Raw genomic sequence first — 24,941 nt, forward strand, 5'->3', positions numbered from 1 at the left:
ACGGGTCCATCCGTGAGTCTTTCTACCCTGTGTGGGTGTCGAACCCAGTACTTGTGCCGAAGCCAAATGGGAAGTGGAGAACTTATGTCGATTTCATGAACCTGAATAAAGCTTGTCCTAAGGACAGCTTCCCACTTCCAAGGATAGATCAGCTATTAGATGCGACGGCAGGACATGAATTACTGAGTTTCATGGACACCTACTCGAGATACAACCAGATCCCAATGAACCCATCAGATGAAGAGCACACGTCATTCATTACAGACAAAGGGCTCTATTGTTACAAGGTGATGCCCTTCGGGTTGAAGAACGCGGGTGCCACTTATCAGAGGTTGGTGAATAAAATGTTCACTAACCAGATAGGGAGTAATATGGAGGTGTATGTGGATGATATGTTAGTGAAGACCAAGGACGCAACAGAGCTCAACAAGGACATTGGTGAGATGTTCGACACACTTAGGAAATACCGGATGAAGTTGAATCCCGTCAAGTGCACCTTCGGTGTATCCTCAGGGAAATTCTTGGGCTTTATGGTCAATTCTAGAGGCATCGAGGCCAATCCTGATAAGATAAAGGCACTAATAGAGATGAGCCCGCCGAAGAACAAGAAGGAAGTGCAATGCCTAACGGGGAGGGTCGCGACCCTTAATAGATTTATCTCAAGGTCCACCGATAAATGCCTCCCCTTCTTTGACATCCTCAAATGGAGCAAAAAGTTCGCCTGGGATGAAAAATGCGAAGAAGCATTTGTCAAGCTGAAGGAGCACTTGGGGAAGCCACCCCTGTTGGCAAAACCTGAGAAAGGCAAGAAGTTGTACCTGTACTTGGCAGTGTCTAAGCATGCCATCAGCGCAGCCTTGGTTAAAGGGGAGAAGAAGCAGCAACAACCCGTGTACTATATCAGCAAGCGTTTGGTGGACGCAGAGAACCGATATCCGGAGATCGAAAAATTGGCCTATGCGTTAGTTCTGGCTTCGAGGAAGTTGAGGCCTTACTTCCATGCGCACACAATTGAAGTCCTGACGGATAGTCCTTTGAGGCAGGTCTTGCATAAACCTGAGACCTCAGGGAGGCTGATGAAATGGTCAATCGAGTTGAGTCAATTTGACATTGTGTATACCCCAAGAGCCTCCATCAATGGACAGGTGCTGGCGGACTTTATAGTAGAGTTCACCCATCAGCCGAATGGAGGAAGAAATGAAGAAAGGGAGCAGCCTGTCATAGAAGAAGAGCGAGGGGGTTTAGAGGAATGGAGTTTGCATGTTGATGGGGCGTCTAATGAAGGAGGATCCGGAGCGGGCATCATGATGACCGAGCCCAAGGGACACAAAATGTATTGCGCGATCCGTTTCGGGTTTGAGGCCTCCAATAACGAGGCATAGTATGAGGCGCTCCTGGCTGGCCTGTGTTTAGCCAAGGAGCTGAGAGTGACGCACCTCCGTATCTTCAGCGACTCTCAATTGGTAGTGTACCAAGTAAAGGGGGAGTACCAGGCAAGGGGACCCAAGATGGCAGCCTACTTGGAGAAGGTGAAAGGCTACCTGGGATGGCTAGTGGCATATAGCATAGAGCAAATCCCCAGGGAAAGAAATACCCATGCCGATGCACTCGCGAAGCTGGTGTCCACCAAGGACAGTGATATCTTGGAATCGATACCCGTGGAGTACCTACCCAAACTCAGCATCGAAGGCCCAGATGTGCATATGATTAGTGTCCCAAAGGAGTCATGGACCGGACCAATCAAAAGGTACCTGGGGGAAGGAACCTTGCCTGCAGACAAAAACGAGTCCCAGAGGTTGGTGTACAATGCCACTAGATACACCCTGGTGGATGGGGTCCTCTACAAAAGAGGATTCTCAATGCCACTCCTGCAGTGTGTAGAAGGGGAGGAGGCATTGAAAGTGTTGCATGAGATACACGAGGGAGAGTGTGGCAACCACGAGAGTGGACCCTCCACAGCTAGGAAGGCCATGAGACAAGGATACTACTGGCCCTCCATGGAGAGAGAAGCGCATGACTTTGCCACGAAATGCGACAAATGCTAGAGGCACGCCAACTACCCCCGGAAACCCCCAAGTGAACTTACCAGCATGACCAGCCCCTGGACCTTCGCTATCTGGGGGATAGACCTGATCGGCGCTCTTCCTAGAGGCAGGGGTGGAGCGAAATACGCGGTGGTGGCAGTAGACTACTTCACTAAGTGGGTAGAAGCAGAACCCCTCATAAAGATAACAGCCAAGCACATCACTGCTTTCGTCAACAAATTCATTGTTTGTAGATATGGAGTACCCTACAAAATTATTTCTGACAATGGTACCCAGTTTGAGGGGGCAGCTTTCGAAGAGTATTTTAGGGGAAGGGGCATAAGGAGAAGTTTCTCCGCGGTGGTACACCCACAGGCCAATGGACAGGTGGAGGCCATAAACAGGGTCCTTAAGAAGAACTTGAAGGCTAAGCTAGAAAAGATGAAGGGAGCCTGGGTAGAGGAACTACCAAATGTGCTATGGGCTTACAGAACCACCCCACGCATGACTATTGGGGAGTCCCCATTCTCCTTGGCCTATGGATACGAGGCCGTACTCCCAGTCGAGATGCAGGTTGAGTCCCACAGGGTACAGGCATATGGAGACGAGGCCAACCACGTAGCTCTGGCTGAGAGCTTGGATATGCTAAAAGAGAAGAGAGAAAAAGCACGAATGAGGGTGGCAGTATACCAACAGCGCGCCGCAAGGTACTACAATTCGAGGGTGCGAGAGAGAACTTTCAGAGTTGGCGACTTGGTGCTAAGGAAAGTACTCCCTAACACGCGAGACCCAGGAGCAGGAGTGCTGGGGGCGAACTGGAAGGGGCCCTACCAGGTTGCTCAGTGCATACCCCCGAACACCTATAAGCTAGCACGCATGGACGACACCGTCATACCTCGAGCGTGGAACGCAGAACACCTTAGGAAGTATTACCAGTAAGACTTCCACTCCCAGCGCAGGCAGTAGCTGTGTCTAGTTTGTTGCAGGTTAGGCTATCTTAGTAGACGAGAATCAAAGAGGTTACCTACACAACCTCCCAAGTAGATGTAAGCCTTTTATATACATATCGTTGTAATCTGACAGCTATGAATGAAAATGTTCACAACTTCACATGTGATTTTTCTTTTTCATGCGAGCATCAACCGAACTGTCTACTGAAATAAATCTCACCAAGCACTTGGGGGGAAGAACAGGAGGCATGAGCAAAAAAAAAAAAAAAAACTCTTATATTCAAAAGAATTAGCTACCCTTATGAATATCAAGGGAACAGTTTAAAAGGATGACCTCTAACTAAAGGCCGACACCCCAAGAGGTGAGGCCATAAGGAGGGAATCACCCGATAAGTCTAGATCGGCCATTAAGCCGGCTAGCCCAAAAAGGGTCTTACAAGGGACCCTTGGAAAAAAAAATAGTACTATGTATAAGGACGAGAAGGACGCTTCTCGCAAAAAGTAATAAGAGCGCGCAATAAATATAAAAGGACCCCAATAGCCCAACGGGTTAATGTGTCCTTACAAGTATAATCAAGGTGCACCAGAAAGATTATCGCCATCAGATCAAAGAAAAATACGTAATCCACGAACAGCAGTAATAAGAGGGACTTACCAGAGCCCCTTAAGTTTGAAAAAAAGAAAAAAGAAGAGAAAAATAAAAGAAAGGGCACCACAAGAATGCTTTGGAGGAGGATAGAACCCTTGGACTCTTGAAAACAAGTTGGAGAGCATACCACTAGACTAGGCAAGTCTTGGTGTGGAGAAGTGGCTTCAAGCCTTGGTGGTATTTATAGGAAAAGACAATGCTCCCTAGCCATCGGATCTATCTCCCTATGAATGGTGGAAATCAAGAGTATGAGTGACCTTGGGATCCGCGATTGAGAATGATTTGTCCTTATGCAATCTTAGGAACTTTCATGGATCCCCCAAGTGTTAGGTGGCTGTTGTGTTCCTTTGAACACCAAGGAGAAACACAACTCCAAGCCTCACCTCATACTTCTTCGAGCGACGTTGGGAAAATTTCTAAGGATAAGTCCCCCAAGGTCGACCGTGCCTGTTAAGCAAGAGAAATAGAGAGTCTACAAGCACACTTAAAAGTGTACTTATAGACTCGGGGGGAAGTGTAAATATGGAAAATTTTCCCTTGTGAATTTTATTTACAAGTGAAGCTCTATGCTACGAGGCATCCTACATGTTACTTATTGCACGCACCAGGGAACAAGGATATCACACGGCGTTGAAGGAATTGGGCTAAGAGAGCCACCCTCGCTATGCGAGGGCCCTTGGCCACTTGCCAAACCGGACGCCACCCTCGCTATGTGAGGGTCCCCGGGTGGCCATCTGCGTACGCCTTGTCCCCTCAGGCATCGGGCCTTGCCTTGCCTGCACGCGGGAGAAGAAGACCAGCCTTGCTACGCGAGGCAACCTCGCTATGCAAGGGTGTGGCCTTGTTGCGGCGCCCATAACCTGAGCCATGCCTACACCCGAGGGAAAAGGGCTAGCCTCGCTATGCGAGGGTGTGGCCTTGCTACGGCGCCCATGCTGCGAGCCTCGTGTCCATGTGACCTGCATAAGCCGGCCCTGACCCCTGGCGCCTCGGCTTCTCAGGACACACATAGGTTGAAGCCTCCTTGACATAGGCACGGGGACCACTTGGAGGTACCTTATTGATATGCCAAACGAACATTGGGCATTGAACGGGGATTGATAAGGATGACCGAGTACAGAACATGTGCGCTGACACGAGGCGTACGGTTGTGAAGAACAGAGGCACGACCCTGTGATCTGTGTCTAAGGAGTAGTGGTGGTACGGACCTGTACGAAGAGTAGTGGTACCGCTTTGACACCCCCGACCATACGCCAGAGCTGACAGTACTATGTACTATGCCACGACTCTGACACCGTCAGGGTAGACACCACTACGCCCTGAGCCACTACACTATCAGAGTACCTATGTACGTCCCTGTCGTCTGGGACTTGTTTGTATCCAGGGCCAATAGAGCCCCCCTATAAATAGGCCCCAACCCCTCAGGTTAAGGGGTTGGAAAACTGAGTGTATGAATGAGACTTAAGAAATATATGTTTATCGTTTTCATTATTGCCTGGGTTTTCTTCTGCTGATTAGAGTTCTTTCTATCTGATTCAAAGCTTCCTATAGTATAGAGATTGAAGTTTTCTAACCATCAATCGTTGACGAGTTCTTACCGTCAACAGAGAGGATCACCAAGATCACGAAGCAGGAATGCTGCCGAGAGGCAATGGCTGCTACGGAGACGATGGGAGTTGACCCGATCCAGAATCATGCCTTGAACGAGTTCACCAGTGTAAGTCATCTTATTTTGTAGAAATAGGTCTTCTTTAGTTTACCGTTTGTCTAACTTTTGTTCTGACTGCAGGCCATGCTAACCCTTACTGCCGGCCACATCCGCCTGGGTGCTGTCACCGAACGGGCTAGGGCTTTAGAGCAGCGGCACAAGGATAAACTCAAAGCTGCTGAGGCTAGACATACTGATCAGCTAGCGGCGGTGGCTAAGGAAAAGGCCCAATTGGCTAAGGAGTTGGAGGAGAAGCTGAAGTCTCTGGAGAAAGCCCGTGAGCAGAGGGACCAATACAAGGAGTCCAACTGCTTTAACTACAAAGCGGCCAACAGCTTGAGCTAGACCTGATTGCGAGCAGGCAGGAGACCACAACTCTGGAGGGCCGGGTTGAGGAGTTGGAGAAGACCAACGCCAGCAACTTGGAAAGGTACAAGAAAGCCACTCTGAGATGCTTCTATGATTTCCGGAAGCACAATCAGGGTGCTAACTTCGACTACCTTCCCGAGAATGTGAGGGATGCCGAGCTTGCTCGCTATGCGGCTCAGTTGGCTGAGGAAGAAAGATCAAGGGTCCCTGCTTCCCCCAAAATCTCACTGGCCGCTGGGATGGACGGTGCAGACACTGAGGCTGCGGGTGCTGTCGACCAGAATCTTCCCCAGGATCCTCAAGCTCCTCAAGCTCCTTAGTCTTTTCTCTTTATGTTTTTTTTTTCTTTTTTAACTACACGACCTATGGGTCGTGATGTAAAGACAATATAATTTTTGGTTTGCTGCATGGGCAGCTTTTACTTTTACTTGAACAATTACATCCAAGCAGTTACTGCTTGCGATGTAAAAGGATTCGTTTTGATATTATAATATATTTGCATAGTATTATAACTTCTATTTGTTCGTATGACCGAACTCAGCATAGCACTTTGGTTTGATTTAACAAAAATATCAAAATTTTGAAAAATACTCTAAGTGCCCTAGCATGCTTTCACTTATTTTGCTCATGTGTTTACATACTTTTTAACGATATGCTTTGTTTACATGTACCTTGTATGCCCCCGAAGTGATCGGGGAGCTTTAGGTCCGTGGTCACTTGCCTTGACCAGAACCTGTTAGAACATTACTGCTCGTAGCAAAATGATTAGAATTATAATACAACAAAACAACACACGTAATGAGCAAATACTTGTAATAAATACAATAGTTGGCAAGAAATGACTGGTTGAGCACAATCCCTTTTATTTCTCGTAATAAATGAACTAAACATGTCTTTACGAGCGATCAATAAGATCTTACATTTTCCCAAAACTTGTAGAAAGTAAAATTTGTTCAAGCCAATTCTTTAAGAATTGTTCATATATAATACTTGCGCAGGTGTTCTCCATTCCAATAGCGAGGAACGAGATCTCCGTTTATTCGCGCAAGTTTATAAGTGCCTGGGTGAAGGACTTCATCAATTTGGTAAGGCCCTTCCCAATTTGGCCCGAGTACTCCAGCAGCTTGGTCGCGGGTGTTATCTTTGGAGTACAAGATCTCCAACATTGAATTTCCTTTCTCGCACTTTAGAGTTGAAATACCGGGTGACCTTTTGCTGGTACGCAGCTACTCGGAGCTGGGCTTGTTCACGCCTTTCATCGATCGAGTCCAAGGATTCCATCAATAGCTGGCTGTTAGAGTCTTGGTCGTATGCTAATCTGCGGTGCGAGGGTGGATCCTACTCAACAGGCACCATGGCTTCATACCCGTATCCAAAGGAAAATAGGGTATGACCCGTTGCTATTCGGTGGGAAGTTCTGTACGACCAGAGGACTTCGGGCAACTATTCTAGCCACGCTCCCTTAGCTTCTTCGAGTCTTTTCTTTAGGGTATCCTTCAGCGTTTTCTTAACTGCTTCGACTTGCCCATTCGCCTGAGGATGAGCGACTGAAGAAAAGCTTTTGATAATATCATGACACTTACAGAAGTCCATGAATAGATCACTGTCAAATTGGGTGCCGTTATCTGAGACTATCTTCTTTGGTAATCCATAGAGACAAATGATGTTTTTGACTATGAAATTAAGAACTTTCTTGGTCGTTATGGTCGCGAGTGGCTCAGCTTCGGCCCATTTGGTGAAGTAGTCGACGGCAACCACTGCATACTTTACCCCACCCTTTCCTATAGGCAAAGATCCGATTAAATCTATTCCCCAAACTCTGAAGGGCCATGGACTTTGCATCTGCTTTAATTTGTTGGGAGCTGCTCGTGGGATTTTAGAGAATCTCTGACACTTGTCACATTTTCCCACGAACTCCATTGAGTCTTCATTCATGGTTGGCCAGAAATATCCCTGTCTTAAGATCTTTTTTGACAGGCTTTGCCCCCCAGCGTGGTCCCCACAGAAACCTTTGTGTACCTCTTTCATTAACTCTTTGGCTTTCTCCTTTGTAATGCATCTGAGAAGTGGCAGTGAGTATCCCCTTCGGTACAAGATTCCATCAACTAGGAGATACCTAGCAGCTTGCCGCTGAAGGGTCCTAGCTTTGTTTCTGTCCGCTGGCAGCACGCCGCTTGACAGATACACTACAAATGGTGCCATCCATGTATCCGCCATCTGGATGACCAGAGTGGTTTCTGCTGCTTGGATGCTTGGCTCTGATAGTTGCTTGACTGGCACTATGTTTAGAGTATCAGCATCTTTTGGACTTGCCAACTTCGCAAAAGCGTCTGCGTTGGAAGTCTGATCGCGAGGTACTTGCTGGAGACTATATCTGTCGAACTGGGCTAACAGATCCTTTGCTTTGTTCAGATAGGCGACCATCTTCAAACCTCACGCCTGATACTCTCCCAAGACTTGGTTCACCACCAACTGAGAATCATTATAGACGTCAAGCGCTTTTATGTTCATATAGTTGGCCAATCGTAGTCCAGCAAGCAATGATTCATATTCAACCTCATTGTTAGAAACAGTGAAGTCAAATCTTATTGCACAGTGAAATTGATGCCCATCCGGCGTTATCAATTTCACTCCTGCTCTTGTGTGGGATTCATTAGATGATCCGTCTGTGAACAATTTCCACAAGGGTGCTTGGGTTTGACATTCAGACTCACTGGGCTTCTCAATTTGCTCGCCACCCATGGGCTCTGTGAACTCGACGACGAAGTCTACTAAGGCTTGTCCTTGTATCGCTGCTCGCGGCAAGTAAGATATGTCGAATTGCCCTAGTCTGACTGCCCACTTTAGTAATCTTTTGACAGCCTCAGGCTTCTGCCGAACTTGCCGAAGAGGCTGGTCGGTCAATACCGTAATCGGATGAGCTTGGAAGTAAGGCCACAACTTCCTTGAGGCCAAAACTAAGCAGTAGGCTAACCTTTCGATGGGGGGATACCTTAATTCTGCTCTGATTAGACTTTTGCTTACGTAATAGACAACCTTCTGCACACCCTCTTCTTCTCTTACTAGAATAGCACTAGCAGCGTAATCCGTGATTGGCAGGTAGATGAACAAAGTCTCTTTATCGACCGGCTTTGACAGGATGGGTGGTTGCGCCTTATGTGTTTTTAGTGCTTGAAAGGCCTGTTCGCACTCATCTGTCCATTCAAATTTCTTATTACCTCTCAGTAGATTGAGAAATTGGACGCACTTGTCTGTTGATTTTGACATAAATCTACTTAGAGCAGCAACTCTTCCGGTCAGGCTTTGGACATCCTTAATCTTTACTGGCGACTTCATCTCGATCAGGGCTTTTATTTTCTCGGGATTAGCTTCAATTCCTCTTGAGTTAACTATAAATCCCAAGAACTTCCCCGATCCTACTCTGAAGGAGCATTTAAGGGGATTTAGCTTCATCCTATATTTATTCAGGACGTTGAAGCATTCCTGCAAATCCCTTACATGCCCTTTTTCTTCCTTCGACTTAACGAGCATGCCATCGACGTAAACCTCCATGTTTGCACCGATCAGCTCCTTAAACATGTGGTTGACGAGTCTTTGGTAAGTCGCACCAGTGTTTTTCAAACCAAAGGGCATCACTTTGTAACAGTAGAGCCCTATATCTGTTCGAAAGCTAGTGTGATCCTCATCAAGGGTATGCATACTGATTTGATTATACCTAGAGTATGCATCCATGAATGAGAGGATCTCGTGTCCTGTAGTGGCGTCAACCAGTTGGAGATCCTTGGGAGTGGGAAACAGTCTTTGGGGCAGGCTTTATTTAGGTCTGTAAAATCCACGCACGTACGCCACTTTCCGTTCGGCTTGGGCACGAGTACGGGATTGGAGACCCACGATTGATAAAACTCCACCCTGATGAACCCATTCTCCTTCAGCTTCTCGACTTCCTCTTTCAAAGCCTTTGATCTGTCTTTGTCGAGCAGCCTTCTTTTTTGTTGCACAAGTGGAAAGCTTTTTTCAATGTTCAGGACATGGCTGATGATTGCAGGATCTATCCCGACCATGTCTTTTTGCGACCAGGCAAAGACATCCTGGTTCCTCCTTAAGAACTCCACCAGTGCGTGTTTTGTTGTTGTCTCTAAGTTTTTATCGACTTTCACAACTCTGGTCGGATTTTCCTCATCGAGTTGGACCACTTCAAGGTCCTCGATGGGGCCAACTTCTTCTTCAAAATCCCCAAAGCGAGGATCTAAGTCTCTATCCTCACTTTGGGCAACACCCTATTTGGTGAGATTATCACCTGGGCGGGCTTGAACATCAGTTTCCATTTGCAACTCTTTCCCGGTGGCATCTCTCGATACACCATTCTTTGCCTTGGTGATCGAGGCATTGTAGCACTCCCTCACTTCCCTATGGGTTCCCAATACGCATCCTATCCCTGCGTCCATTGGGAATTTCATGGTGAGGTGCCATATAGAAGTGACGGCTCGAAGGTCGACTAGAATTGGGCTCCCTATCACATCATTGTACGCTGAAGGACAATCAACTACTATAAAAGTAGTGAGTAATGTCCTGTTAGCAGGCGTAATGCCTGCTGTGACTGGGAGTCTAATTGACCCTACTGGGGCGAGCCCTTCTCTGGAAAAACCATAAATGGTTTGGTTACATGGCTCCAGGTCCTTTACGGACAATTTCATCCTTTCCAGCGAGGACTTATGTAAGATGTTGACCGAACTTCCTGTATCGACCAACACCCTTTTCACCATCATATTCACGATTTGTACATCCACGACTAGCGGATCGGAGTGTGGGAATCGCACATACTGGGCGTCATCGTCAAAGAAGGTGATCAGTTCCTCCTCTGTTCGAGCCTTTTTTGGTGCACGATCCTCGATACTCATCATCTCGATGTCCTGGTCGTGGCATAGGGTTCGAGCATATCGTTCCCTCGCTTTTCCACTATGTCCTGCAAGATGTGGGCCTCCGCAGATGGTGAGTAAGGTACCTGCCACAGGAGCTGGCTATAAAGGTGGCGAGCGTTGGCGTGCAGGCGCCGACTTGTTGCCACCTTGAGCCTCTCGCTGAGAACCTCCCGCGGCTCATACATATCTTCTTAAATGTCCCTGTCTTATCAAGAACTCAATTTCATCCTTTAGATGGTTACACTCATTGGTGTCGTGCCCATAGTCGTTATGATAACGACAGAACTTTGTTGAATATTTTCTTATTGGTGTGGGTCGCTTGTAGAGCACGCTCGAGTTGGTCGCCTGGTAAACTTCGGCTCGACTTTCGACAAGGGCGGTGTAATTGGTGAATTTTGGTTCGTACCGACTACCTTTGGGGTGCTTACTCTCGGAGGTCGAGGGTTCATTGCTCGCCCTCTTTCCACCATTCTTACCATTTCCATTCCCGTTGCCCTTGCCATTGCCATTGGGCTTAGACCCGTTGGCGGCTTTGGCGGGTTCTTCCTTGGGCCCCTTGTCTTTTTCTGGCAATTTTTCTTCATTGGCAATCGCATCTTCAAGCTTGATGTATCGATCAGCCCGACCTAAAAACTCCTGGGTACTTTTAACCCCATGTTTCCTGAGGCTACTCTAGAGGGGAGAATGGCGCCTAACCCCAGCGGTTAGGGCCATCATCTTGCCTTCATCGCCCACAGTCTTGGCTCCTGCTGCGGCTCTCATGAAGCGCTGAACGTAATACTTCAAAGGTTCTCCCTCTTTCTGGCATATCTCGACCAGTTGGTTTGCCTCGGTGGGGTGCACACAACTCGCGTAGAGCTGTCCGTAAAACTCCTTCACGAACATCTCCCAGGATACTATACTTGCAGGAGGGAACTTAAAGAACCACTCCTGGGCAGAATCAGAAAGTGTCGCTGGGAAGATCTTGCAGCGAGCATCTTCAGAGACTTTCTGAATGTCCATCTGTATCTCAAACTATTAACGTGAGATACCAGGTCTCCATACCCGTCAAAATTTGGCAGAGTCAGCATCTTGAACTTGCTGGGGGTTTCTGCCACAACAATACTTTGTACGAAAGGGGTGCCTCTCCTCCGATCGTACTCGATATGCAATGTCCACCCCCTGACCAGCTGCTGCACAGCCTGGTTCAGAGCATCAATTTGAGCCTGAACGGCTTCCGAAATTGCTGGGGCCTCTGGTGCCGGGGGAATGTACTCATCGTGCCTTTCTCGGCAGTCTTTGAGTACATCCCTCAAGTCGTCATCTCTTCGCCGCTGCTCGCTGGCTCTGAGCCGGCTAAAGACGTTATTTTTTCTGGGCTGCCCCCCAACGTTATGTCTTGCTTGTCGGTATTCTCTAGGTGGGGGGCTCCTGCCTCCACTTCTTTCTTCGTTCCTCCGACCAGCATTTCCTCTGTCTGAGTCGGCCTCATTGTAGCCATGGAAATCTTTGAACCGTGACTGGCTATGATACAATCGACTATTTCCTCTGTTACCTCCTTGGGCTGGCATTTCTCAAGCGTTAGGGGGAGACCTGCGTTGGTCGTTGGGTCCCTGTGCATTGTCATGTCGTGGGGGGCCCCTGACCGCAGAGTCTGTCTCTGAGTTCCTTCTGTTGGTAGAAGGACGCTGCCCCCTGCTCGGTGGATTCAGATTTTCACCCCCTGGGCGTCTAGGGCTGCGGGGCTGTTGCCTGGACCTATTCTGCCTCTGGCGCGGGGGATTCCCTCGACCAGCCTGAGACGGAGGTTACGTCTCAGGATCCCTAGGCGGGATATCATCCTGAGGCATAGGTGGCTGCTCCGGCCTCTGAGGGCTTGTTGGCTGGAGCAGAGGGCTAGGATTCGAAACCCTTTGGGGTGGCCTACTTGGGGGTTGATCAGGCTGTGAGGCTGGCGCAGCTTGATTCCTAGCCAACTGGAGGGCTGCTTTAAGGGCTGCCATGGCATCTCTCTGCCGACGGTCCATCTCCGCCTGCCGATCGCTCAACTCTTGGCGCTGGCGCTTTATCTCCCTCTGCTGCAATGCCATTATCTCGACGACATTCTCCTGGTTGGCCCTCAGACTGGCCAACTCATCTTGCAACACCCCCAGTGTTGTCTTCAGGGTCTCAGAGTCCAACTCTTCCTCATCAAACTCCAAATGAGGTTCGTCTTCAGCCACATTTGGGAGAGGAGGCTAGGATGGTGCAGCAGCAGCCTGTCCAGTCTTCTTGGTAGTTTTTGCCATCAGATCTTCTTGAGTTCAACTCTCTCAATGAAAGCACCAGACTGTTGACCCTAGTTTTGGTCAACGACACAGAGTCTAGAAAACGACAGAAAATAATATAAAGCTTGAGAAAATGATCTAATGGAAAATATAGGACACAAAGAATTATAGTGGTTCAGCCCCAGTGATTGGCAATAACCTACGTCCACTTGATACTATTATTAGTATTGAGCTCCAAAGGTGTGATCAAAGAACTAGGGTTCCTGAGTTTCACAGACCTTAGAAGAAAAAGACAATACAAATGATGGATAATAGTAATATAATTCTGAAAAAGAGAAAAAAGATCGATCCCCTTCCTTGAGCTATTCCTTGTGTATTTATAGGCTCAAGAAGGGTTACATGAATTAGGAAATAATATCTATCCTTAATAAACGGATCTGCAAGTCATAATGAAGAGATATTCTCGGATATCATCACAACTGTACAGATCTTTACATAAATGAATGGAGTATACGACCAGTCTGGTCGTATATAAAACTTGATCTTTTTATGTGGAAATAATGCTGGTCGATAGGCGAGCAATATCTCTGCCACGTGTCGAGAATCCTTGCCACGTCATCAACAACTATTTTTTGGATAAACAGAGTTTTCCCACATTTTTCAAACACAAAAATTGGGTCATCATTATACTTATATTTAAAACCCAAATGCAAAAAATAACTTAATAATGATGCTTGATATGTTAATAATTAGATGGGCTAACATGTTACTCTATAAGTATGTATTATTAAATTATGTAAATATACCACAACAATATACTATTTTGCAAAATACCATAGTTAATTAACATAGAATTCATTCGACAAAATTCAATATAATTAATTAAACAAGTTGCAAAAATATTAAATTAATTAAAATAAATTTATCAAAAAAAATTCAATTTCAAATAATTAATTTAAACTAGGCTGTTAAGTTGTAAGGAATGACAATATATTTTATTTTAAAATATTTTAACAAAATTTAAAATATCAAAATATCTTTCAACCAAATTTAAAATATCTAGAATTATCGGATAACCAATTATAAATATTTTAAACAATAAAAATATCTTGAATAATCAGATAACTAATTTTAATATTTCCTTTATAACAAAATAAAAAAATATCTTAAAATATCCTGATAATCAAATAAACAATTCAAAATATTTTAAATATTTTAAACTTAACTACAAAAAATATCCAATTTAAAAGAGACATTGTACGACCCTGGGGTCTCGACGGCTTAAGTATGCCTTGCATGCATACTGCCCAATCAGTCCAAAAATTTATTTTCAAAATAATATGTGTAGTTTTTCAATCCCAAAACAAGCCAAAAACAACCAAATTATTGCTAAATTTACATAACAAAAAATAAACAAGCACCAATAACATGTACTATCACTACACCAAATACCCATTTCCATACCACATGAATATAATACTAATAAAAAAGTGTTATGCTAAAGTGGGCACTATATGAAAAAAGGGCGGTAATAATAAAACCATCCCGCCACTTAGCTATTTTTTTCATTTCATTTGGGGCCAATTCATTTCCTTCAATTCCTTCTCCATTTTCCTCATCATTCTCTCTCCTCTCTCTCGGATCTCTTTCTCCCACCAGACCTCTCTCCTTCACTCTTTCTCTCTCACCTTTGTCTTTGTGGAGACCGACCGCTACCTTCCCCTACACGCGTCGGCTAGGGATCTTCAGAGCCCGTCGAAGCTTCGACCACACGGGCCCAAACCCTCACACGACACCAGAGGCGAACGACGTCACCGGAGGCCAGCTCTTCTCCTCTTCCCTGTGTGCAGCCAAGCCATTGTGCTTTGTTGTGTATAGGTATGGCAAAGAAGTATGTGACGGGGTTGTGGCGAAATGTCTCACCGGTAGGCCTAAGACTGTGGAGAAGGCCCAGACCATCTTTATGCTTTGGATTGAATTGGAGGCTGTAGAGCCTTTCTTGGTATGTCGTTTCTTATATTTTCTGTCTTTTCTTTTACATTCATACAGTAATGCTGGTGTATTGTATGGTTGAATATGTTTTTTTTTAACTTATATTGTGCTCTCTGAAACTTCATCTTTTTTTCTGCTATGATTTTCTGGGATATTTAGTATGGTGTGTTCGTTGCAGGATGCAATGGAGAAGGCGATAAAAGCCAAAGTTGCTAAAGCTGTTGTACCCGCAATTGATGTCATGTTTCAAGCCTTAAGGTTTGTATTGAGTTTAATTTTGTGGAAATGTTTCTTGTACTTCTTTATCTAATCTGCATGTTTGGTTTGATAGTGAGTTTGGAGCAAAAGTTGTAGCTCCAAAGAGGATATTAAAGATGTTGCCTGAGCTATTTGACCATCAAGATCAAAATGTTCGTGCATCTTCTAAAGGACTTACTCTTGAGCTTTGTCGATGGATTGGAAAGGACCATGTAAAATCAATATTATTTGAGAAAATGAGGGATACAATGGTATGATAACTTCTTACATGTACGACTTTGCGTATGGAATTTTTTGTTGCTCCCTGATCCTTGGAAGTAATGACTTATTTATTATTTTTTATTTTTTGAAGAAAAAAGAATTGGAAGCCGAGCTGGTGAATGTAACAGGGGCAGCTAGGCCATGTCGCAAAATAAGGTGAAAATTCATTTTTTCATTAGTTGTTTAATCTGCTTGCTGTTTTTATTTTTCTTAACCTAGTTGGTATTGATGTCTTCAGGTCTGAGCAAGACAAGGAGCCAGAAAAGGAGGTTGTATCTGAAGTTGTGGGTGCTGGCCCATTTGAGGAATCTACATCTGATGGTGTGTAATACACATAGTCTATTAGATTATTCTTTTTCTTGGTTGATATTAAATGACGACAAGTAGGTGTTCAATCAGCGGGTAACAAGTGATTACCATTGTAGGAGTTTGACACTTTAGTGTTATATTTTATTAGTTTTTTTACTGCAGAGATGTTGGTTATTTAGCTCTCCTGTTTATGCATAGTTTAACATATTTTAATTGTCAGCTCCTCAGGAAATAGATGAGTATGAGCTCGTTGATCCTATTGATATATTGGCTCCTTTGGAGAAGTCTGGATTTTGGGATGGAGTGGTCAATCTTCTTTCTTCTCTCCGTCAAACTAGTTCAGTTTTTTTTTTTTTGGTTGTAGTGATTTAATTTAGGAATATTTGGTTTTGATGTTCCTGTACTGCTATTAACATCTTGTGCCTTATGTCACAGAAAGCAACCAAGTGGTCAGAACGGAAAGAGGGTGTTGCAGAGCTAACCAAGCTTGCTTCAACAAAAAGAATAGCACCCGGTGATTTCTCATAAATCTGTCGGACACTAAAAAAGGTACATTGTCTTTTTATGTTTGGGTATTTCGTTTGCATCGTTTATACCTCTATCTATTGCCAAGGATCTTTTTAATATTGCATAGTTAAGTGTTCAATCTGCTCCATTAAGTTTTAACTTCATGCTTTATATTCTTACTTCTGTTATAAGTTTATACTTGCTTTTTGAGTTGATGAATAAAAATCATTTAATTCTTTTTCTGTACAGCTCATAATAGATGTTAATATTGCTGCAGCAGTCGAGGAAATTCAAGGTATTGGCAATCTTGCTCGGGGTTTAAGAACTAATTTCTCTGCAAGTTCACGCTTCCTATTGCCAGTTTTACTGGTATGTTCATTTTTTGCTAGCTAAAAAAATAATATTATATCAACTTAAAATGCAAACAGACTGTTTGAATGTAACCAAGCTGTTCAAGTGTTCATTTACTTTTTGCCAGTTACTTACAACTGAGCATGGGGGTATTTTTTTTTTGGATTTTGACTTGTACATTCATTTTTCTTATTAATAAAAGTGCACTTAGTCATACGAGTAGATTCTTTTTTAGAAGTTCAAATGATGTTGAACGTAGCTTTGATTTGTATATAAAGTGATTTTTTTATTCAATTTTACTTTTAATATATATTTTGATCTTGTTTATCTCAGATTTTTCTTAGAAATAATTTAATAAAGATTGAAGAAGGGATATTGGTTTATTGCATTTATCTAACTCCTTTGATTTATCTCTCTCTCTCTCTCTTATTTTTTTTTATAAAGGAAAAATTGAAAGAGAAAAAACCTGCCTCTACTGAGGCACTAAATCAAAGTCTTCAGGCAATGCATACAGCTGGGTGCTTAAGTCTAGCTGACATTGTGGAAGGCAAGTATATCTTTACCCTACGCTGTAGTTCTTTAATTCAGAATATAGTATTGTCATAGGATTCCTTACTATGTTTTTGGTTTAACTTTTTTTTTATTAGAGATTAGATGACATAAATTCTTTGCATTTGAGTGTTTGTAATTGCTTTGATAGGTGGTAATTTTGATTTTGCCCAAACTGTAATAGATGTTGTCTATTGCAGATATTAAGACAGCTGTAAAAAATAAAGTTCCTCTTGTACGGTCATCAACTCTTAACTGGGTAACATTCTGTATTGAAACAAGTAACAAGGCTGTTATTTTAAAGGTGCACAAGGACTATGTGCCTATCCTTATGGAGGTAAGTGCATTTATGTTTGTAGTTGTAATATATTTCATATTTTTGAACAATCAGTTGAGTAAAATGTGCTAAACATTGCTTATTCCCATTTATTTTAGAAGACAGCTTCAGTACTTGTTTTGATGAGTTTAGAGCACTAATTCATGGTTTGGTGCTCTTACTTTCTAATTTTTAATCTAGAAGACAAAGGGAAATAAAAAAATAATGGTGCAACCTATTTTTGACCATGGATTATCCTGTTCATGGTGTTTCATGGACTCTCTTATCTATATTATCGTTTCTTACTTTTTCACAGTGCCTCAATGATGGGACTCCAGATGTGAGGGATGCAGCCTTTTCAGCTTTGGCAGTGATAGCTAAGGTATCGTTTTATTTATTTATCAATTTTGTGCTTTTGTTGCTTAATTCTGAATTTTGATTATTGATGGTATGGATTTATTTCTTCTTTGCTCATTTTATTTAATTGGTTGGTATGAGACCCTTGGAGCGGTCACTTGAGAAACTTGATGATGTTAGAAGAAAGAAGCTTTCTGAAATGATTTCAGGTTCTGAAGGTGGCACATCCACCAATACAAGCTCAGGTTTGTAATATCTTTATAGCATCAGTTCTTATATCACTAATTTGTTCAACATTCTTGTGATTTTTATAACCTTGTGTGCATACTTATTGTTGTGTGAGCAGCAGTCCAAGCTTCTGGTGCAACCGCATCCTCTCATGAGGTGAGTTATTTCTTATATAATGGATTTATGGAAGTTAAAGAACAATGCTATGTTGAGAGGTTGCATGTAATGTTGCTATGTTACACGCTTTTAGTTAATATTCTTATGGATTACAAAGTTATTTGGTCAATAAACATGATTTTGCCACCTACTGGCGTGTATTTTTTTGTTCGTTAAGAATGATCCTTGAGACCTCCAATGAGAAAGGATAATTATTTACGTCTTTAATGTATGCATGCATTAGATGCTTCATTTGTTAAAAAGTCAACAGCAAGCATGCTTAGTGGGAAGAGGCCTGTTCAAGCAGCTGTGAGTTCTTAACACTGTTAATTATTTTTGTTCATAGGTCATTGAAGTTATTTTGATCTTGATATCTCATGATTGACGATATTTTCTATCAGCCTACCAACAAAAAAGGGGCTTCTGCTAAAGGGGGTGTGAGTAAGAAGAGTGATGCACCTGCACAGACAAAATCCTCTAAATCTGCTGAAACACCCGAAGATGTTGAGGTAGAGTGGTACACACTTATTGATATGTGAGTTGTCTAATTTTTACTTTAAATTCTACATCTTTTTGTCTCACTGTTTTTCTGAATATTTGCAGCCATTTGAAATGGGTCTTGAAGAGATTGAAAGCAAATTGGGTTCTCTTGTACAAGCAGATACTATTTCCCAATTGAAGAGTGCTGTGTGGAAGGAACGTCTTGAAGGTTTGTTATAATGATACTGATTTGTTTAATAAAAAATTAGGTGATTTTTTATTTATTTAATTGTGATTGTTTCCTATTGGTTATGCAATCACACTAGGCATGGCTTTTACCTTCAATGTCTATCCATTTCACTATATATTATTTATTTTTTGAAAATAAACTATACTTGAATTTTTGACGAAATAATACAAGGGGAGTGTGATATTAGTGTGCATACAATAACATTACAAATGTAAAATAAAACTCCATTACCATACCAAGTCTTAAAACGAAATATCATTGAACTCTTATGCATCATATAACTGAATGGCGATGCAAAGTATCTATAAACCTTCCTCAACATCTGCAAAGATTCCTCTTGTCACCTGGAACAACATATCCCAAGAGATCGGAGAAATGTTGTGGCTTAGTTCACTGCTATTTTAAACTCTCTTTATAACTTAAACCACAGCAATATAGAAAAATTATAATGCAAAAACAAGTGATCTACTAACTCTGGCCTTTTTGCCTAAAACACATCATTTAGGACACAAAACTTAGTTGGCCTCCTTTTCGTAGCACCTCATGTACACCGAGACACCATGAAAGCAGTAACTATACAAAAATATTATTTTGATGGTACTGAGCTTTTCCAGATATTTTACATTAAAGAATTGGTAGAACAGTGTAATATATTTCTTAGATAAAAGCCGCATGGGAGTGAAATTGATATATCTTTTTGGATGCTTTAGTTTCTATTTACTTAAAATGACTTTTTTTTGCAGCAATATCTTCATTTAAACAACAAGTGGAAGGTTTATCAGACCTAGACCACTGGGTTGAGTTATTGATTTGTTTACTGTGTGCTGTCCCTGGCTGGAGTGAGAAAAATGTCCAGGTATTTAAAGGTTTCATTGCTGTAGATATCTGTCTTTTTTACCTTTGTGGATATTTTTGGCTGTGAAGATAGTTATTTAAGGCATGGAGTTTGAATAGTGCAGGTTCAGCAGCAGGTTATTGAAGTTGTTACTTTCATAGCCTCTTCATCAACCAAATTTCCTAAGAAGTGTGTAGTGCTTTGCCTTCTGGGTAAGTGTTCCTTGGTTTTGGTTGATCATAAGTTTGGAGCTGGGATTTGTTTGCTTAAAACTATGTGATCTCTTTTGCACGGGTATTTGGCTTCTTAGTTGTTTGGTGGTTGATTAGATAGTTCCTTATTTTTGCTTGTCATTATTCCTGAATTGACAGGTATAAGTGAGCGTGTCGCTGACATTAAGACTCGTGCTCATGCCATGAAGTGCCTTACTACTTTTTGTGAAGCTGTAGGTCCTGGATTTATTTTTGAAAAAGTAAGTCTTACATTTAAATCATTTCTGTAGAGAAGTTTGTTTGCACTTCTCTTGTGAACTTCTGAAGTAGGGATGAAACATATTAGGTTCTAAATTGATTGAAACTTGTATTTCTTTTCTTTGATTTCTTTTTTCATTTTTTATAATCCAATAAAAGTCAAGGAATTCTGTGGTTAATATTGTTAATGATCTGATATAGCTATGAGATCTGAGGGCTCTCTAATAATACATTTGTTACATTTAATGGGTTGCTCTTGTTACTTCTATAATGAATTTGTGTTTCCTCAATGGTTGTTCACATCCATTACAGATCCTTAGATCATGTATAACTTGAGTTTGCTGATTTGTGATGACATTTTTACTGTGTCAACATCTTCACTGAGATGGTTCCTGGCCGCAATCCTTATGCTCTCTTCCTCACTCCTATACTCTTCAAAAATCATATGTAATGTCGAACTGAACTTAATCCATGATTAGTAACTAATGATGTCTACAATATAACTTATGTACTGATTTTTTATTTGTAAGCTGTAAAGTTGATCTTATAGTATTTTCCTTTTTAAAAATTCATTACTTGAATCAGGAGAATTGTAAAATCTTATTTCATGTTTATTGTTCTGAACAAGTGAACGAGTTGAATTGTTGAACTAAATTCAATCTGTGTATAACTTAGTAAAATGTATTTGTCTATGTTCTTGTTTTAATGTTGAGGATTGTAGTTTCATTAGCCCAATAATGAAAATAGTAGTAGTTTCAAATAGGTCCATGATTTTTCATCATAACCGTTTCCATCTTTAGATGGTAACAAGATGATCTTTTTTTGGCAGTAACTTGGTTGGCAACAACTTTACAATTTTCCTTAGTATTTTAGAATCGCTTCCTTCATTTTTGCTCTTATTTGTACTGCACTTAATAAATATGTTTCAAGTGTCTTATTTTTGCTCTTATTTGTATGTTAAGTTACTATCTTATTTTTGGAAGACTTATCCCCCTTTTTTTTTCTCTGTCTCTTTTCCTTTTGCTCAGTCTTGCTCCATGCAATGGTTTGAAGGAAATCTTGTGTTGAAGCTATTATCTCCTAATAAAAGTTGCAATTCGTTCTATTGTTCTTTATGTTTTATTCTATTATAAATATTTTATTATTGGTGACTTGCTAATGTTGTTAAATGTGTCATCTTACAAGTTAGATTTTTTCTTGTTCTTTTGCATAATACATATGGTTAAATGATAGGCTCTATGGAGAATATTAGGCTCTATAGTTATCTGTGCTGTTTTTTAGTTTTTTCTACTGTTATTTAAATCTATTAAATAATTTGTGCCAAATTCTGCATTGGCTTGTTTTGCTTGCTGAAACTAGTTTAATATGTTTGCTATATCTTTATATGCTTGCTATCGTAATTTTTATGTTGCTGACTATTATTTTAATATACTTGTTGTCTATATATGTATATAAGAAACTAGTTTTATGGCTCTTTTGCAGAGTTAAACTTTGTTTATTGTTTTATTGCGATAAGCTTTGGAGAGATAATAGATAATGTGTGAAACTTGATGTATTGCTTGTACTCTTTTGAATCTTTTCTTGTTCTATATATTTTCTCTAGTTTTCTTTGTTATTCTTTGGATTTAGCCGATACAAATGGTGAATCCTTGTGTTGTCCTTATTGACACTTTGCAAACAATAGCTTAAAAGTTGCTTTTTCTCTTTTGGATAATTATCTATCAGCACTGGTAGATAATTTTGGGTTATGATGAATCTACACTACATATATATAATATGGCAAAATGTGTTAAGTGCTTCTACATATCTAAGCTTATGCTTTCTACATATACTCATGTGAAGTGATCTCGTGTTTGTCATTTATTCTTTTAAATTTCTGTTGAGAGTTTAGCTGTGGAATAAAAGAGACATTGGTAACTATGCTCTCTCTGATATATTTTACTTGCACTAATTTTATTCCAATGGGTAACTAGTTCATATACTGTAAACTTTAGGATAGAAAAGTTAAAAAATTTCTTTACTCTGTCATTATTTTGTGATTGACTAGTACTAGAGAAGGTGAGGCTTTTAACTATCCAGAAGCTGTAATAATAACTATTGTCCTTTCTCATTAAACAAACTGAAAAAGATTGAATAAAACAAAAAAACATTTATACTCTACTGTCACAAAAATGTACAAGACTATTTCTGGATGATCAAACAGAATTAACTTAGATAATCTTTAAGTAAATGGCTAACTCATTAGAAGAGCAAACATTTCTCTCTACTAGCTGGACATGATACCTATGGGAACCAAGATATAGAAACATTTTAAAGTTAGATACTTATAGTCTAAAGAAGAAGAAACTAAAGAAAGCATTAATATTCATGCACAGAGTCATTTGTTATAGCTATACTTGAAAGATATCTTTGTGATATTACAACTATACTTATACTAGAGAAAGTTGATTCATATTGTTTTATGCATAATTTTATGAAATATATGAATATTGCATCTGGTCTGTGATTTATTTTTCTTCTGTTGTTATATGAATATGCCTGTTGTTATAGCCAGCCATGGGTAATGTTTCATGAGCAATTTTTTCTTCAAATAATGCATGTGTCATGTTGTTTATGGTATATCTTTGTTTCTTGTTAATTATTTAATTATTTAGGTTTCTTCCTCCAGTAATGGATGTGAGATTCTATCTAGTCTAGTATTGGTTATTTGAAAATCTCATCTTCTCAAGCTTCAGATATTTTTTAATTCATTTTGGTATCTTAGTAGTGATCACTGCAAGCATAACAGTTGTTATAGGTCCTTTCTTTCATTCTCTCTCTCTCTGACCATTTCTAAATGTTGATATTTGTCTGAGTTGCTCTTATAGATATATTTGTTATCTTGATACATTTCACAAGCCTTGTTTTAAGTTGCATGTTTTGTTGCTTCAGTCATTATTTTGTATGGTAGTACTTCTTGCTATACCTTGTTGTTTTGTCAAGTTTTGGATTTATTACAAATTTAATTTAAACTTTATATGCTTACAGGTGGAAACTAGCTTAAGTCTTATGTTCTTAATAATAAAAGGACTTTTTTTTTACAATGTGCAGGTATATTGAGATGATTTCTTTGGAGAAATTCTTGACAACATTTGTAGTTGAGGCCTTTAGAATGGAAGAATGTATTTCACTAATTTTTGTATACATTTCTTGTTTTGTATTTAGTGATAAAGGAATCTGAATTGGGTATAAATTATGTTGTAATATGATTTCTTAAGCCTAGACTAGTACACTAAATATTGTAATTACATTTGAGTAATTAATAAAAATCTATTTATGTTACTTTATTTGGCTTCAACTTTCATATTTGTTTTCCTAGTTTTGTGTAAGTAAAAAAAGATTATGTTTCTCTAATCTAATATAACAAATGTGTTATACTAAAGTGTAGTATAACATAAAAAAAGTGTTATACTAAAGTGTAGTATAACACAAAAAAGGTGTTATATAATCGACTATAAATAACATAATTCAACACTAATCTATATATTAAAATAACACAGAAATTGTGTTATCGTTGACAGTACAATAACACATCTGTATAACACTGATAAAGTGTTATGTAAAGTACTCTGACCTACAATAACATAGTCGGTCTTAACACATCAGAAAGTGTTATCGTATGTTTTGAGAACACATTTTCGGTGTTATTAAAAGCATTTTTTCTTGTAGTGTATCCAATTGACACCCTAACATATCAATCAATTTCATATATGTTTATTCATGCAAAATAAACTAGCAACCTATGGCTCTAATACCAATTGTAGGAATTACATATTGCAAGATCTTTATTTATTTTCATGTAATTTACATATTATCAAACAAACATGTAAATTCGTAGAACATGCTCCTATGAAATTGATACAAAACAGAGTTAAGTACAGAAACTTATATATACGTAGCGGAACTGTAACAACTCCTTCCTTCAATCTCTCTAACCCTTGATTCCTTTCTGTAGCAGAGTATTATCAAGAGATTGAACTAGATCAACAACATAGTTTTCATTACCAAGCCTTTGATCAACCTAGAACTAGTGTGGGCTGGCTCTCAACACATGAGATAGAGACCTAGAAGAGAAGAAGAGAGAATGGCTAAGAAATGATTAGATTGTCTAGGTTTTCACTTACCCAATGAATCAACTAAGACTGACATATGAAAATCCTAGACATCATATTCCTTATATAAGCAACTTCATGGGCTTTATTAAAATTAATTAAAATAATAAACAAAAAGATAAAAGCCTAGTCAACATTAAAAATCCTAATTGATAATTAAATCAATTAATTGAGACATTCTAGATGATTTACTCAAAGATGATGCGGGGACCATGGATCCATGAATCAAGCTCCAATAAGTTACCGTGAATTTATTTACGAATAATTTCACTACCTTATTAATTCCTCGTGACTCCACTATAGACTCAGAATTGAATTCTTGAATTCATAAAACGTATTTTCAAAATCATAAATACGTTATCCATTGTTATAACCATTATAGTTAGTCAATCCTATATCGATGACTTACTAATGAGCTGGATACAAATTACTGTTTTAACCCTCATCAGTATTTTATCCTTAACTCCCACTAAGTTCCTTATAAATGATATTTCCGTGAACTTAATATCATAAATGAGATCTCAATCATTTAACCTTTTGAACAAAGCAATTAAGGAAATCATCTTTTCACTTCTTATGCAGAAGTTATAGATTTCATATCTATGA

General features: G+C 40.4%; 2 protein-coding genes across 2 annotated transcripts; both read left to right on the forward strand.

The window, feature by feature from the left end:
* The first annotated feature begins 5,274 nt into the window (after positions 1 to 5,274).
* Positions 5,275 to 16,433, forward strand: LOC133806869 (uncharacterized). Its single transcript, XM_062244952.1, has 7 exons — positions 5,275 to 5,340; positions 5,413 to 5,608; positions 14,422 to 14,867; positions 15,036 to 15,115; positions 15,189 to 15,366; positions 15,468 to 15,532; positions 15,615 to 16,433. Exons 1-7 carry the CDS (start codon positions 5,275 to 5,277, stop codon positions 15,703 to 15,705), a joined length of 1,122 nt encoding a protein of 373 aa, XP_062100936.1. The 3' UTR covers positions 15,706 to 16,433.
* A 2,328-nt stretch (positions 16,434 to 18,761) lies between these two features.
* LOC133806870 (protein MOR1-like) lies at positions 18,762 to 21,873 on the forward strand. Its single transcript, XM_062244953.1, has 5 exons — positions 18,762 to 18,858; positions 19,623 to 19,735; positions 19,839 to 19,926; positions 20,086 to 20,186; positions 21,814 to 21,873. Exons 1-5 carry the CDS (start codon positions 18,762 to 18,764, stop codon positions 21,871 to 21,873), a joined length of 459 nt encoding a protein of 152 aa, XP_062100937.1.
* The last annotated feature ends 3,068 nt before the right edge of the window (positions 21,874 to 24,941 follow it).

Source organism: Humulus lupulus, chromosome X (genome assembly GCF_963169125.1).
Source record: "Humulus lupulus chromosome X, drHumLupu1.1, whole genome shotgun sequence".
NCBI classification, from domain to species: domain Eukaryota; kingdom Viridiplantae; phylum Streptophyta; class Magnoliopsida; order Rosales; family Cannabaceae; genus Humulus; species Humulus lupulus.

Coding starts and splice junctions, on each gene's coding strand:
- LOC133806869 (XM_062244952.1), top strand. CDS start 5,275: ATGGCTGCTACGGAGACGATGGGAGTTGACCCGATCCAGAATCATGCC. Junction 14,868..15,035: donor AGGCTGTAGAGCCTTTCTTG/GTATGTCGTTTC, acceptor TGTTCGTTGCAG/GATGCAATGGAGAAGGCGAT. Junction 15,533..15,614: donor AGGCCATGTCGCAAAATAAG/GTGAAAATTCAT, acceptor TGATGTCTTCAG/GTCTGAGCAAGACAAGGAGC.
- LOC133806870 (XM_062244953.1), top strand. CDS start 18,762: ATGGGTCTTGAAGAGATTGAAAGCAAATTGGGTTCTCTTGTACAAGCA. Junction 18,859..19,622: donor GTGGAAGGAACGTCTTGAAG/GTTTGTTATAAT, acceptor TTTTTTTTGCAG/CAATATCTTCATTTAAACAA. Junction 19,927..20,085: donor TGTAGTGCTTTGCCTTCTGG/GTAAGTGTTCCT, acceptor CTGAATTGACAG/GTATAAGTGAGCGTGTCGCT.